Source organism: Ascaphus truei, chromosome 1, assembly GCF_040206685.1.
Source record: "Ascaphus truei isolate aAscTru1 chromosome 1, aAscTru1.hap1, whole genome shotgun sequence".
In the NCBI taxonomy this organism is placed as follows: Eukaryota; Metazoa; Chordata; class Amphibia; order Anura; family Ascaphidae; genus Ascaphus; species Ascaphus truei.
In genome coordinates, this window is record NC_134483.1 from 317,602,181 (window position 1) to 317,618,946 (window position 16,766).

General features: G+C 38.6%; 1 protein-coding gene across 5 annotated transcripts in view; it reads right to left on the reverse strand.

The window, feature by feature from the left end:
* The window catches only part of MAPK10 (mitogen-activated protein kinase 10), a 318,476-nt gene that overhangs the window by 34,777 nt on the left and 266,933 nt on the right, over window positions 1–16,766 (reverse strand). For 4 of the 5 annotated variants that reach the window (XM_075605821.1, XM_075605793.1, XM_075605831.1 and 1 more), the window contains exons 11-13: window positions 13,772–13,834; window positions 8,700–8,763; window positions 7,028–7,105 (exon numbers count right to left, since the gene is read on the reverse strand). In XM_075605821.1, coding sequence (XP_075461936.1) covers window positions 7,028–7,105; window positions 8,700–8,763; window positions 13,772–13,834 — 205 coding nt within the window. The remainder of the gene's footprint in view (window positions 1–7,027; window positions 7,106–8,699; window positions 8,764–13,771; window positions 13,835–16,766) is intronic. The other variant, XM_075605802.1, reaches the window with a different exon arrangement.

Here is a 16,766-nt window from a genome sequence, read left to right on the forward strand (position 1 = left end):
TAAGCACCGAAAACAGGATCAGGGCTACTAGAATACAGCCGATTTAAAAAAGTGCCGAAAGGTGCCAAAAAGTGGCTTATCGCTAGCCGCCTGCCGATAATTTTTTATCGGGGACAAAAAATGCCGATTTGGCCAAATTATCGGCGCTTACTGAATACCAAAGGCATTTTTTGGCGATAAAAAACTTTTCGGCGCTTTGTGCATAGAGCCCTGTGTTTCTAGACAGTCAGTTTGCTATGGTGATCAGAGGCATGAATTGGAGTAATATTATCTGTCGCTGAGGTTTTGTATGCACGTGCTGTTTTCCCAGCAGTGTTAAGTCATACATTTGAACATGTGAATGTAATGGCTGCTTTACAAATCATTTGAAATGGATTATTCACAGTGGTATAGTATTTTATACAGTAAAAGTACCAAGTAAAAGCACATCCTCGTACTTTTAGTGACTATGTCATTCATCATTTTAAAGGCCTTTTTTGCCATTTCTCCTTTATGACTAATATGGAGCCTGTTGCAAATATATTGCATTGTTTTTTTCCTTTCTAGCCCTGGAAGTTTATTTTCAAAGTCTCCCGGCTACAAAACTGGAGCAAATCTTATGCAAAAAAAAAAACTGCACCTAAATTATCAAAGGAAATAGTTCTATTACTATCAGTAGGCTTTCTTTTCCCTGATAAATGTCATTTTTTGCACCAATTTTGGCAGACTTTGATTAATACATCTCTTGATGAATATTTGTTTCATTGTCACAATGGAATGACAACTAATAGGAAGTACTGGTGTTTTTCTTTTTGAGAAAGAGTGGCATTACCTCTTACTAATGGGGCATTACTTCTTACTAATGGGGCATTACCTCTTACTAATGGGGCATTACCTCTTACTAATGGGACATTACTTCTAACGAGCAGGCCATTACGACTTACCTGAGGGGCATTACCTCTTACTAATGGGACATTACTTCTTGCCAGCGGGCTATTACCACTAACTAATGGCACATTACTTCTTACCAGCGGGGCATTACCTCTTACTAATGGGGCAGTACTTCTTACCAGAGGGGCATTACCTCTTACCTAAGGGGCATTACTTCTTACCAGAGGGGCATTACCTCTTACCTAAGGGGCATTACTTCTTACCAGTGGGGCATTACCTCTAACTAATGGCACATTACTTCTTACCAGAGGGGCATTACCTCTTACTAATGGGACATTACTTCTTATCAGTGGGCCATTACCTCTTACCAGGGGGGCATTACCTCTTACTAATAGGGCAGTACTTTTTATCAGTGGGGAATTACTTCTTACCAGCGGGCATTTCCGCACCTATGTAGCAGCATCACAATATAAAAATAAGATGACATCACTATGGAGGTGTGTTATGACAGAATTATATAAGGGTAAATTCCAAACAGACACTCCAGTAGGCCTCATAATATTATTTATTTATCCATAAACATTTTTAACCCGTGCATTGAAGAACGCCACAGGAAGCCCGTTAAGTCAGAATGAAGCATTAATAAAACCAGTCAAAACCAGCAAGGGATTACCTACTGTGAATCAAGTAAGGAACCAGAAGTCTAATCTAGTCAGTTCCAGTTGGGGCAGTAACACCTGCTTACAAACAGAGAAGGTCATACTTATAGCAGCTTTAGTTACTAAACCATTTTTTTTGTTTTTAAATTCATATATTCCCTTGAATCCCAAATCAAACAAACTGACTTTAGAAAAAAATACAAAAAAACACCAAACCTATCTCTAGTTATAATCAATTGTCATGCCTACTTACCCATCAGATTTACAGAAAATTCTACTGCGTCGTGTTACGTGATCAAACAAAAGATAGAAACATTGGTTCCCTCAGGGCCAGATGGTCTGTTACGTTATATCTGGGAACACAACGGGACGTTACCTAAAACAGGAACGGATGTTATGCTCCCTGAGTTAATGCTATATCCACAAAGCTAATTATATGCCAAATCAATGTCCACAATTCATCTAATTAGAATAGGGTTAACGTCACATTATTGTACCATAACATTGGGCTATCTTCCAATAACATGACATTATGTCAGTCTTGGCATTACTCAAATCCAGACCCTGAAATAGGGCTTTTGCTGGAATGGAGAGAGAAAGGAGTGGGAAATAATGTCGGGAAATAATACTGTTCTGTAAATCATGCCTAACTTGGCATTATGCCCATCCAGACACTGCAATAAACCCTATTGCAGGATCTGGATGTGACAAACACCAAGTTTAGGTAAAACATCAAGTTATGTCCCAGCATTAACCCTAACAGACTTTAGTGGATAGGCTTATAGGAGATTTGCATATGATTTGCATCGCATTTTCATTTTTTTATCCGTTAAATTTAACACTACCCTTAAAGTTAACACATTACTGTAGAAGACATGGCTTATTGTTACGTTATTGTCCTGGGAGGATACAGCGTGACTATGTAAGTGTCATTAACTTTGGTAATTGTCACATTAAGTTAAGCTTAACGAAACTTGAAACATCTAGCCCTCAGTGAGAGTCACACAAACTGTAACCATGTGCCACAGGTGGCCCTGCAGGCTGAGAATAGCAATGATGTAAACATTCTGGGCTTGTCCCTAGTGTGAAATGCTCTTTAGGACAAATGTACTTCATGCAGCTTTGCAGGATTGATTTTTGACTACAGCGTGACTGCTGTGCCCCAAAGTGGTATTAGACCAGTTTCTATCTGCATCGAATTCAACTGCAATTACTTTCTTTTAGTCTGACAACATTTCAGTCTCAAGAGAATAAAACTGCTTCATCACGTTTGCAGCAGCTGTGTCATCAGATTTAGACTGCAGTGCAGTAAAGTACAGGAATCATGAAACTCTATATTTTGAAATCGTTGCCTGGTACCATAACTGTATGTTACCATTTTGTAATACTGTATTTCCACAAAATACAATTATTAACTGTACAGTATTCAACGAGTGGCCTTTTTTATTGCATTATAAAACATCAGTTGATTAATACAGCAAACATAAAAAATGAAATTAAAAGAAAATTTAATTTCAATTATTTTGGTACAGAAAGTGAACGAATAATAGCAGCGCACCAATTGAAATGTGAATAAATATAGCACTTAAAGCAATATGTGCATGGTATGCAAAGGCTTATAAAAAGTGTCTGTGTAAACCCAAAACCCAGTGATATAGACAAAGCGATACAAAAAAGTCAGTAAAGGGTGTCAAAAAATGAAAGTACACAACCTTATCTCAAAGATTAATAATGAGAGAATCTGCTGCTTTCCAGATAGGATACAGTAGCTCATCATCTCAAAATGCTAGAAAAATGTGAAAAAGGACAAGCGCACGACTCTTACAGTATAGTGTAATATTTAAAACATATATTGCATAATGGTAAAAAGGTGAGTATCACACGTACACAAATCTTTAGAGCATTTCATGTATCAAATGACATGGATTACCGCAACGGAACACAGTCTCCACACTCGCCGTGTATAATCAGTGTTAGCAGCCTCTGGTCGAGGCTGCGGCAAGGCAGGTGAGTAGAAGGTCTTCACTTCAGTATGTCCCAGAAAGTCTGCCACCGACAGAGTTGAAGGTATACTCCAACGAGAGTGATCCTGTCGGCTGTGGAGAGCAGTGGCTGATGACATCACCGAAGCGTCACCGAAGCGACCATACGGCAGGACATCAAAGAACCCGAATGGAACTGCAAATGTGGGAAATCCACAGTATAAAGCAAGCAAAGTCCAAAGACTTGAAACTCCAATGCATTTCGTAGAATAAACCACTTCATAAGGGATTGCATTTGTCTCTTTGACATCCTGCCGTATGGTCGCTTCGGTGACATCATCAGCCACTGCTCTCCACAGTCTACAGTATCACTCTCGCTGTAGTATACCTTCAACCCTGCCGGTGGCGTTTTTGTCAGACTTTCTGGGACCTGGGATATGCCGAAGTGATGTTCTTCTACTCACCTGCCTTGCCGCCGCCTGGACCATGCTAATTATCCGTCGCAAGTGTGGAGACTGTGTTCCGTTGCGGTAACCCAGGTCATTTGATACATGAAATGCTTTAAAGATTTGTTTTGCTGTACGTGTGATACTCACCTTTTTACCATTATACCATTATACCATTTATATCATGTTTTAAATACGACACTATGAGGTGTGCGCTTGTCCTTTTTTCATGTATTTCGGTATCATCTTTATCCCTGTAAGGTCTGTTAAAAAATAACATGTACAGTATGTACAATTTTTGCAGTGCAATATGGTGAGTTCACAATGCAAGACTAAAATGTAGCCTTTTTGTCTGCCATTTCCTCTGCCATTTTCTGTGTTTATGTTAATCTCAGATTTCATAAATCTGTTACTAAGGTCTATGTATCAAGATCATTTTGGAGTCAAAGTGACGCAATGAGCAGCATCTTCATTTTGTTGCTACTTTCCTCCACCTTAACTCCATTTGCAACAGCTTGCGATATGGGGACTGTTAGTAGGAAGATATAGGGAGGAGTTACTTACAGTAATATACATGTTATAATGGGAAATATTCCATTCGGTGCTATTTTTTCTTATGAATCTGCATCAATAACTCTTCAAGTTTTTAAAATGCATTCATCTCCCTCTGTAATAATCTGCATCAAAATATGTAGCATTACTTCTAGTTGTGGCGACTACAAGTGGAAACGGTGCAGTGCATCAAGGCCAACTCACCATTGCATTGAATTGTTAAGTCCATTTAAAGTACCGGCTCTTATTTTTTGAACATTATATTATTTTAATGTTTATGGATGAAAGACTGTAGAGGCATTAGGATGAAGGGAAAAAGCACAGATATATCTTAAAGGTGACCAACGACATTAGTATTAAAGCTGCAAACCAAGCAATATCCTACTGTACATGTGTTTTTTTAAATAAATCAGTTCTGTACTATGAGAAAATACTTGTAGCATTTTTAAACAACTCTGAATTACATTTTTAATGTATTATAATAATGCCTTTTTGTTTCTATAGCAACCATTTACAACGTCACATCCCCTTCCTCTTCTGAAACAGGCTCTGACACACCCCTTTTTGAGCCCTATCCTCTCTCTACTAGTGCACCAATTGTATCTAGTGACTACCTGGTCACATGATCTTCCCCTCAGAACTTTGTCAGTGCAGCAGAAGAGGACCAAAGATGCAGTCGTTTAGTGAACACCCGAGCCAAATCTTTGCCGATCAATCACAGGAGAACGGATCAATCAGTAACTTAGCTAATTAGTTATTTTGTGGATTGTATCGCTACCCATATTAAAGGGAAAAAAATTAATTAAAAAATAAAACGGCAGCTTGGACTGCTGCTTTAAATAAAATTAAAAAAAACATAATACCCTGTGATTTATCAATACCATAAAGTACTTTTTATCGTTCACCTATGTTGCAATAAATTATTTTTCACTTTATTCAATTTTTTGAGACCAGCGTTTATTATTTATCCAGTTGGGATCCTGTTTGGCTTAGGAGTGCCCTGGAGACTGTTTTTTCCATTCAATTCGGCTGTGGCCTCTGGAGGCACCCTTACGGGGAGGAGGGAGGTGCCTAGACCACAGGTGTGCAGACGTGCGGCACGACCTGACGCTGTGGGAGATTGGCAGCAGGAACCCCTGTGTGGCGGGGGCGGTTTACAGATACAACTCACAAGTGAGAGCTTCTCTGGCTGACAGAGGGAGTCCCCTATGGAGCATCTGTGCGTGGAGGAAGACGGCAGCGGGAGCCCGGTGCAGTGTGTTTGTGAGGCAGATTAGCCCAGCCCGCTACTGAAAGGGGACAATTCATCCCGCGAGTGAGAGCCGTTCCAGCACTCAGCACAGCTCAATGTGACATATGTGAGTATAAGCAGATGGTGTCTTCTTTCTGCAGCTCTAGCCGTGAGCTTATCTCTGCTTCTGTCAGGTCAGCTGCACTTTGCCCATCATTTAGTCTTAAGGAGGACAACAGAGGATGTTTCAAGTCGGATTAGAGGACTTTAATAATTTTTCTTCCCCACCCCACCTCCTTGATCTGGACTCTGTGGTCATTCAGTGCTTACTCCGTCCATTTGAGCCCCTTTCCCAATCGTGGGGCCCCAAGTTATACGCGCATGGAGCGCATGGCAGTTTCTCTTTTCATTTTATACTTAAACAAAGCCCATACTAATGTTCAGATCTATTTACAGCAAATGTAGGTAATTTTATATTCCCAGACAAATAGGAAATGCTTTCCAACAGCACTGCAAATTTTACCCCAGTATCCTTTATCCTTGTCTGGGTTACAAAATAACTAAGTTGTTAGCTGACCTAATAAGACAAAATCACAAACAAATATCTATGTTATGGACTGAGATAAACATAATAAAAATATTTTTTGGTATATACCTTTCACAATGTCCAGAGCATTGTACATAGAACTCTTTAAGAACAATAGTCCTTGCCTTGAAAATGTCCCAATCTAATACCGCTTGTTACCTGGGGCACAGGGAGATGACACTGGGAGACCTCTAGTGTGAGAATGGACTTTTTGACTGCTAAATGCCAATATCGCCATATTCATTCAACTATTTACATGGTCATTAGGAAAACTACAAAAATGAAATCTCACAAATATTTTTACCCACCTAAGGCCGGTGAGATGGAAAAATGAGAGAGAGGAAGACAGACAGAGAGACAGAGGGAGACTACTTATTAAATGAATCTCCCTCTCTCCTTATATAACCATCAACTCAAGTTATCCCAGGAATAAACTGGGTTTACACATTTCAGGCCACGGAATGGGTCACTGGGTCACGGTAAAACGGCAGCGACCAAATATCCTAGACAATCAGCCCATACCTGTGACCCAAATATGGAGGACCTGCTTATTTTTTTACATTGCAATTTTTAGCAATTTGCTAAAAATGACATTTCAGCACTTCAAGTAAAACTCGCAATGATGCAGTTATAATTAGACGAGCTATGGATCAAATATTGTTGACCGTTAGCAGCGAGATGCGGCTATTTACAAAGAGTACCTGAAGGTGAAGGCTGTCCTTTTACTACCCCATTTTTAGTCCTTTCTTCAAAGTTCATAACTTCCTTGTAGATGAGTTCTGCAAAAGAAAAAATGGAGTTACTTTTGTTCCACAATGAACTGTTCTACTAGTGCTATATCAATAAATGTATTTGTTGAGGGTCTCTCGCTTTCAGGTATGTTGATTTCATTTGTACTATCCCATTTCAATCTTTAACATTTATTGCATCCTTTATGTAAAAGAACCTAAATGCAGAAATCCCACCACAAACCTGTATAAGTTTTGAACTCATATAATGTTAGTACCTTGCTCAATGATCATGCCCTGCTCTTTAAAAAAATAATATATATATATATATTTTAATTTAAGTGTGAAAAATCCTAATTTTCAGTCTCTAGCACCTACTACCATGGTAGCCTTTAGAGTAGACTGATCTGGGCTCTCGAGTTACATTTTAACCTCCTAGACACTTAATATTTAAAACGCTTAGATCTCCTGAACAGAGAATTGGATTGAAAAAATAAAAACAGCGTTGGCAAGGGCAAAAAAACAGCTATCGGGCCGGAGTATTGCTTTAAAGATATGACTCATTTACCAGAGAGTGAGAACATGGCTTTCTAGCCATTCACCAGAAGCAACAATGGAAACACAGTTTCCATGGTAAAAATCCAGGAATAGAGGTCCATATGAAGACATGGACAAAAGGCATCAATATTTTCACAGCTGAAGGACCCATACCATTTTGCTTTACCATAAACTGCAGAGCTCATTAAGACTGGGGGAGGTTTAATAATAAAAACTAAACTCCATCACATGCATAATCTGAATGGGGACCATTTCATAATATGGTACTGTATGGTCTGTAAACATAAAAGTATAAATAACATCTATTTGGCTGTCACGTGGTCCCAAATTGCCAAAACGGTTCAAGCTAATTTGGGTGCTTAAACTGGGACGAGCAACTTAAAATCTAACCTGTCTGAAGATGCAATTGGAGCCTCTTCTACAGCAAAAAGAAAGCTTCAGCTACAGTAGTTGTACCCTCATGTGAACATGTGGTAACATTTAATACTGATACTTCAATCTTTGTGCATTTAATAACATTCATGGAAGATCAGTGTATTTGGAACTGCAATTGTTTGAATTCCTTTTTATACTGTAGTTTGACTTAATATAAATCACTTATTTGTCTTATTGCAGCACATTGCAAATCCATATAGCAAACAGTCATACTTTAACATGACAGAACTGACAAAAATATGTATCCTAATTTGTCTTTACCGAAAAGTTATTCAATTTAAATCAGTAATCCTTCCAACTGTTTTTTTGGGTTTTTTTACCCGTCATTTCTGGTTCACCAGATACTTATTGGTGAAGTTACTAGGTTGAAATCTCCCTGCATTGGCAACAAAATGGCTGCCAAATCTTGGGTCAATAGGAAGCCGCAACGTTACCAGTGGCAACATCTTATTGGGGAGGGGGTCATTTTAATGTCTTTAAAAACCAGGAAGTAATATTGGTAACTTCACCCAAGATCATTGCTGGAACTGGGGTTCCCCAGAGGAAAAAAAAAAAAAAAAAGCTTGATTCAGCTCTTGAAGAACCTCCCAGTTCCCATCCTGTAAAAAAAGAGAGGAGTTAGTTAAGGGATATTTTTTTTTCACTGTATTACCTTTCCATTCTTCAATGGTATGTTCTCTTTCATCCAGTTGTTTGTCGTAGATCTGAGGTGGAGCCTGTGTAATGGGAATAAAGACAAGTTAACTAAACTTATCATTTGTCTGATCTACAGTAGTTAATATAAGCAGTGAGCTAAATGCAATGGTAAAATGTGACTTGCAATTGTGAGGGGAAAAGTCAAGTTTTAAAGGTTAAAAAGACTTATACTTGAATTTTGAGTTGAGCCATGTCTCCCGAGATATAAAGAAACTATTTAAAACTTTTGGAGCAGAAACAGTAGGAACTATTTATATGAAATGTTTGCTGCATGAGCAAATTTCCAGCACACGCAAGCATGCCAATTCTCAATAATGATACAAACACTGAGTGCTCATTGTACAGTGCTCATGTTGTTACCCAGAATCCCTAGCTGTAGTGGAAGCACTGCATTCTCTGCGATTTGGGGGTAAGGCAGGTTTGTGGGCCTGTCTGAGACATGAATGTGCTCATAAGTGTTCTTTATCATTGATATACTAAATGTCGCCAACCCTCTAATTTGCATTCAAATAGCATCAACACACATATAAATACAGACATTCTTCCATCATCTTTATCTCTCACTTCTCAAATTAGTAGCGTTCCATATTCATAGAAACATGTCTTACAATGTGATGACATGAGATATTGGGTAGAAGAACTGTTGGAGTTGACAACAGTGGTTGGAAGTGGCAATCCCAGCTACTCCACTTAAGGATACATTGGGGGTGATGCACAAAGCAGTGATAAGTGCTTTTAAGTGAGATAAAAAGCCATTATAGCGTGATACTGCCTTCTGTGAGATTCACAAAGCAGTGATAAGTCTTTTAAGTGAGATAAATGCCTTTATAGCGCGATATTGCGTTCTGTGAAATTCAAAAAGCAGTGATAAGTGCTTTTAAGTAGCCATTATAGCAGGTTACTGCACTGTTATCACTGCTTTGTGAATCTCACAGCAGACAGTATCACGCTATAAAGGCAGTTATCTCACTTAAAAGCACTTATCACTGCTTTGTGCATAGCACCCAGAAAACCCACTTATCACTGCTTAGTGCATAACCCCCATTGTTTGTTATGGCAATACATCAAAGACAGTTGTTAGGGGACAAGGCCTGGCAGCAAATACTAGATGTTATCAAAGTCACAAATGTATATAAAATATATATACTGTATAATGTATAATTGGTGGTCACGTGGGAGGACAAAAGCTGATCCAATGCTAATTATCCCTATCAAACCATATGCTACATGTTTGATGTAAGAATATCAGGAAAGTAGCATTTTTTGTTTAAATAGATCCCCTTTCTTTAAAAAAAGTAAGTGCACATTAGGATAGTAAAATAAAAATTGAAGGTGCTTGACACAGGGTAGTTTCCCTGTCTAATAGCTTTGCAGAGGAACCATGTGTACAGATGCAGCCACGTGTATTAGAACTCTTGCCTTTTTAAATTCTGGGGCAGTCTCACAGTAAATGCCTCATTATTGCACAATATCGCTGCAACATTGCCTCAACATTTCTGTGAGATTCTTAATGGCCCATCGGATAAACACAGCAGGTGACCCTGCAGTACCATTCAGTTTGAATGGGACTGCAGGGACCCCCCGCTATGTTAATCCGATGGGCCATTAAGAATCTCAAAGAAATGTTGAGGCATTTACTGTGAGACTTTTATTTTGCTGCCCTGATTTTGCTGCATCTGAGCTGAGGAAAGCCTATTTTTTTTTGTTTATAGCATTTTGGTGAAATGAAAGCATATGTATGTATGTATGTATATATATAGACCATTTTATAAAATATATATATATATATATATATATATATATATATATATATATATATATAGGCACTGTACTGTGTATTTGTGTCAATGGATGTAGCACTGAGCTCTGTCTGTGTTTCATGTTCTGTCTCAGGTTTTAAATATATATTGCCATGCGCAGTAGCACTCCTCTTTGACACTTATATATAACTTGTGGTTATTTTGGGGGTTCAATATGAGCTTATAGGGGTTCTGTGTATATATATATATATATATATATATACACATATATATATATATATATATATATATATATATATATATATATATATATATATATATATATATTCATTTTTATTTTAATAGGGGTGGTATCATTTCTAATACAATTTCTAGATATTTAACACAGTCAAGAACTACATTTTTGTTGTATACAAATGCATATATCATATCATACATACATCATATCATACATATCTGGACCAGAGAAGCAACTTACTAGACTATACCAGTGTTAGTCAAATGCAAATAATTCCTTAGTTATAGACACTCATGAAATATTAATGTCTCATGTAGATGTTTGGAGGGAGGTGTATATTGTACATGCTGATACTTGTGCCACGACACACTTTTTGGTTTTGTGTGCAAAGGGAGACTTTTGAATGTCTGAAAAGTTTGTAATTTAAAAAGATGGGGAAAAATGACTGACCCAAACAGAGAACTTGATACATCTTATTTGTACCTCATCCATAACTTCACCTACAGTATGACTTCTCTAAAAGCGCCATAGACTTAAATGAGACTTTCCATGCGATGGTGCCGGATGTACATTTTGCTAAGATTTTCACGGATTGTTTCGTCTTTGCATCAGTCTGGTTCAGTTTTATGGTTTTTTTATTTACTGTACACCACTTTTTCAGCCACTGGATTTTGATACATAATCCTGATGCTTACATTTTATTTGATTAAAATGTATAAAAATGCTCATAAATGTAATATTATCAGTATATGTACCAATACATTGCAATATACCAGTGGGATGTAAGCATGAAGTAGATGGTGTTAATGTTTGATAACTAACTGCTGTGCATAGCAACATGATGGTTGATATTTCATAATACATTTTCTGGTGCCTATTTCAGTTGGACTTTACAGCTGTTCAAAGCAAACTACACTTCTTACGATCCACCTTGTGCTCATGTTTGGTGGCTCCCCATAAGGTAAAGCTTTCTTGTGACATCCCTACTTTTTAGAGGCAAACAGACCACCCCCGCCGGCGTGCATGCTACTGTGCTGACTGGGACCGCAGCCCAACCCAGGCTGTTCTGAGAAAGCTGTGTAATGCGGCTGGCATAAGCTTATAGGGATTCATGTTGAAAAGGATTAGAAGCAAAAGGTGACACACGTGAGTGTTTCCAAGAATCCCTGGCTGCAGTGGAAGCACTGTATGCTAAGAGATAAAAGTGAAAAGCAGGATTGCACACCTGCCTGAGATATTTGAATGTGCTCACAATTGATATTTTTATTTGCTGTACGCTGTACGGTCTAGAGTTCTTGTCACTTATCCAATATAACTTATTTAATGTGTATACAGGCAATTTTTGCTATATGGACTCATGCCTAATACTGTAGTAAGTTTATCAGCAATGTGCACGGTTGATCTATTGTACTCACGTTATGTAATGTGTTTTCTACTTCTATCATAAAATATTTACTTTATTTTTCATGTACTGTATTGTGCAGTGCTCAATAGTTACATGTAGCAATGTTTAGTGTGTTTATTTAATTTACATTCGTGACCACTTGCGTCGCTATCATACAGAAAGTTTACATTCTATTTAGTCAATTGCAAATATTTTCTAAACACTAAAGATCACACTAATCAAGCCGTGCCATTATTTCTGATATTTGCCACTTCTCTTGTAAACTTCAAACCCATTTGAGAAAAAAAATTAAGATTACGACAAATTCCAGCTAACTACAACTACCAGGAGATGCAACTGAGGTGCTCAAGAGTCAAATGGCAAGAAACACTTCAAAGAATACGATGTATAGGCTTTGACTCTGTAATGCTTCATTCCAATAACCAACTTGCTGGTTGACATTAGGAAGTTTTTTGTTTTTTTTCATGCATATTTTCCATCACACAGAAGCATTCATAAGTAATCAAGAGATGTTGCTCCTGTTACCCCAAAATACAATAAATTATATAATAAATTGTGTCCCACACATTTAAGACTTTGTACTTGTCATCCCCAATACACCAATCTTGTTCTCCCACTTCCTTATGTATACAACTTGTCAGTCTAAGCCTAGAATAAAACAGATAGGAAGCCTACAGTAAATAACCACATCACCATGCTATGTTCCCTGCTTCCAGCTCTTTGTGGTTGTTGGACTCCTTCCAAGGTAATTGAAGACTTTAATTGATGGTTTTAAACAGGAAAGTGAATCCAATCTGAAGACAGCGATACATTCCACAGTTCTGAACCAATGTGTGTGACACTTACAGTCACTGAATCTCAGCTCTTTCTCTTAAATGTTTCATATTGCTGAGCTACTGTACAGTTCAGTAACATTGCATTTTGTGCGATTGCTTTTAACTGTAACAATGTCAGACTAGTATAATACGTTTCTATAATGACGCCTTTTCTGACCCATGATTTAGGTTAAGTAAAAACTGTAATGTGTGCAGAAAACAAGTCATATTGGAAACAGTAAAGTTAATGCCTAAAATATAACCTGCCTAAAAAAAGTCAAGTTAATATTATTTGATGTAATAATGGCTATAGGAGTGTGTATATACCAAGCTTATAAGGAAAAGTTTTTTTTTCTTTTTTTTAATGCCACTCTATTGTATTTCAACAGGTATAATACTCTTTTTGCTAATGTATAGTAGCGGTTTGATTTACTTGTCAGTGATTTCCAATCTATGTTTTTAGTTTTTGTTTTAAATTAAAATTTTGCAGGAGTTACTGCAAGTTAGTTTATTGCATTGATATCAAGGTATATGGTTAATTTTTATCATTCTGTCATTCTAACACTGCTATCCCTATTATATACACAGTGGATAGCTACAACAACTATTTACACATTGAATAAGAACAGTTTGTCAAATGACAAAACAGTGGCTTAATGGCAGGCTAGTGTACATAGTACGTATTGTGACTATTATCTGGGAGTTCTAATAGAAGCCTCGTAGCATTACTGCTAATTTTACAGTCCGAGTCCATGACTCAACATTTTACAATTCCATTTTGCTTTTACATTTACAAACATAGAGTATAACCTTGTCATTATTCTGTGTTTTGACTTGCTGTCCATTCCATCTCTCCCTCACAGGTTCCTGAACCTGAAAATAGAGGAGAATGGGTATGGCAAAGTGAATGAAATATTGTCGTGAAAGGCGCAGAACAAAAACTCTCTACATCTTAAAATCAAATTGCATAGTATTTACACACATACCACCAGGTTAGAAATACACTACGGATCCGCTTCTTAAAAAGACAATACAACATAGGGTCTTGTTTTATGGATTGGAATCTCCTTATGATTGTCAAGGAATAGAAGCTGGCCTTAATTAGAAAGCATTTAAATTTTGTTACCTAATCAAAAGGGAGGGGTTGGCGGGTCAGGTATGAGTGTGATCCTTTTTATTTATCAGAGACGGATCTTTTAAATATTAAAATGCCATCAAAGTTTGTGTTTACTGATTACTGTCTGACAGTCATAATATGTACGTATATATCTTTATTTAGATAGCGCCCACAGTGTACTCCGCGCTTTACAAAAGAAACAATACAGTACAGGTAATTATAGTACAATAAATGCAACAAAGTCAGACAAAAGGAAAAGAAATCCCTGCCCCGGAGAGCTTACAATCTATCAATCAATAATATGGAAGTATGCCAGTTAGAAAAATATTAGATCAGACCAGCACTCAAACATGTAAATAAAAACTTATTAGCATAAATTAATTACTTGGAATTACCCATTAATAAGAAATAGTAAATTTGCAACAAAAAAAATCAAATCAGGCAATAACTTCACCACACAGATCTCTCCAAGCCATTGTTTCCCAACTCCTGTCCTCTGGGAACCCCAACAGGTCAGGTCTTAAAGATATCCCTGCTCCAGCACAGGTGGCTCAGTCAAAATGTCAAAATGACTCTGTCAAAATGACTGAGCCGCTGATTGACCCACCTGTGCTGGAGCAGGGATATCCTTAAGACCTGACCTGTTGGGGTTCCCTGAGGATTGGAGTTGGGAAACACTGCTCCAAGCAATGCTAGTGTTTCCGGGCTCCCTGCCCTTTCTACAGGGATTTGGAATTACCCATTGAGTTAGCAAGTTTTTATTTACATGTTTGAGTGCTGGTCTGATCTAATATATTTCTATGTACTGTATGTGCATTGTATCTGGTAGTGAAGGTACTGGACCTAAACACAAGCTACAACTACTGTATTAGTACAGGGTGAGGGCAAGTTCTGCTTTTTGTATAAAGTCTGCCAGTTAGTACATGGAGGCAACATTTCCAATGTTCATTGAAAGAGTCGTTATGACCATTACAGTTTTTGTTCCTATAAGTCTAATAACACACTATTTGTTCATAATCCCGCATACTGAAATAACATACAAATGTTACACCTTTTAATCTTTACAGTTTAAAAACAGAAAGGTGTATATAGTGCATTGAGAAATTAACCCAAAGTATAGATTTTAAATGCTTCCTAGGTTCATTAAGTGTGTATAGTGTTTGTGAAAGATGGAACATGAGTTATACAGTACTGCCTAAGGCTGAGTTCAGGGTGCCAGAGACAGGAGGTGGAGGGCGAGCGTTCGCGTGTGCGCGCGTCAGTTGGCTGGGCGATGTGTGCACATCATCCGCAGCAGACCTTTTCAAGCTTTCAGGAGGCGGGGCGACAGACTGCAGCTTAGGCATCGGTGTTGCTGTGTTGAAATCGTTCTCAAGAATGATTTCATTGGCTGCCGAATTACCAGTGACGCTGCTGCAGCTTCAAAAAACAACTTGGGTTGTTTATTGAAACTGTAGCAAGCGTCAACTCCGTACCTCGGTGACAGGGCAGCTGCTACCCTGACAACTGCTATTCAGTTGAAACAATTTGTATCGAACGTCCGCCCGCACGTAAGCACGCCCCCCCTCCGAAGCCGGCACCCTGAACGAGGCCTTACAGCAGAGGCGATCTGGTAATTCTACAGTGTCATGTCTATTCCATTGCAAGCAACTCTAATAGGTTGCTAAACCAAAAGCCTAACGTTTTTGTAGACATTGAAATACCCTTTGATTCACTTCCTGGTATCCTGTGTTGTCCTTGTCCTAATGTATAGATTAGCAGCATTCAAGTAGGGATATACTAATACACTGCACACTAAGCACATACAACAGGCCCGGGCCCACCGCGATCCCCGCTGGGGAACCCGCCAATGTAGCCTCTCCCCGCCACCCCAAACACCACAAGCTGGTCACATGTTGCATTGGATATGCAGGCAACCCCCCTACGTGTTAATACATTCTTTCAGGTCCCAGCAGTACTCAAACCCCAGACACACACCCCCGCCCGCCCCACTGCACATGGGACATGCGAGGCGAATCAGCAGCATAGATAAAGTGGATGTTCATTGCACTTTACAAAAATAGCTAAATGATATCCAAAGGTTCCGCATGCCTAATATTACTCTACTGTATTCTTACTTGTTCCCTACGCACCCGCCCATAGCGGGGCTATGTGGTAGTCCGGGGGCTATGTGGAAGTCGGGGGGAAGCAGCTGGGAAGAATGGCCCACATGCTCTCTTCCTATGTGTCTCTCTCTCTCCCTATGTAGCTCTCCATTGATGTGCTAGGAGCCGTCCCGCTTCACCCACATCCACCATGACCGGGACCACGTGGAAACCCGGGAAGGGAGTGTGAAGCAACGGCCCCCCACTGAGCGGGCCTGCAAGGCAACAGGGGGTGGGAGGGGGAAACACCATGGGAGAAACCCCAGGGAACATCTTTTCCCGCCCGACACCATCCATCCATTAAAATCTGACTTAAACGTTACCACAATGCTGAGTGATAATCGTCTAGTAAAAGTAAATCAAAGTAAATCCAATCTCCTGACTAGTGTAAAACTCAATTCAAAGGAATTTTGTGTCAAATAACCTTGGATATTACTTTAGTAATTAGAGAGTGTTTTAAAAAAAATGAGTTTTTTTGCCAATCAACAGTTTCCACTTTTGTCTAATTACAATATCACCATTGTGAGTGTAAAATACCACCAGC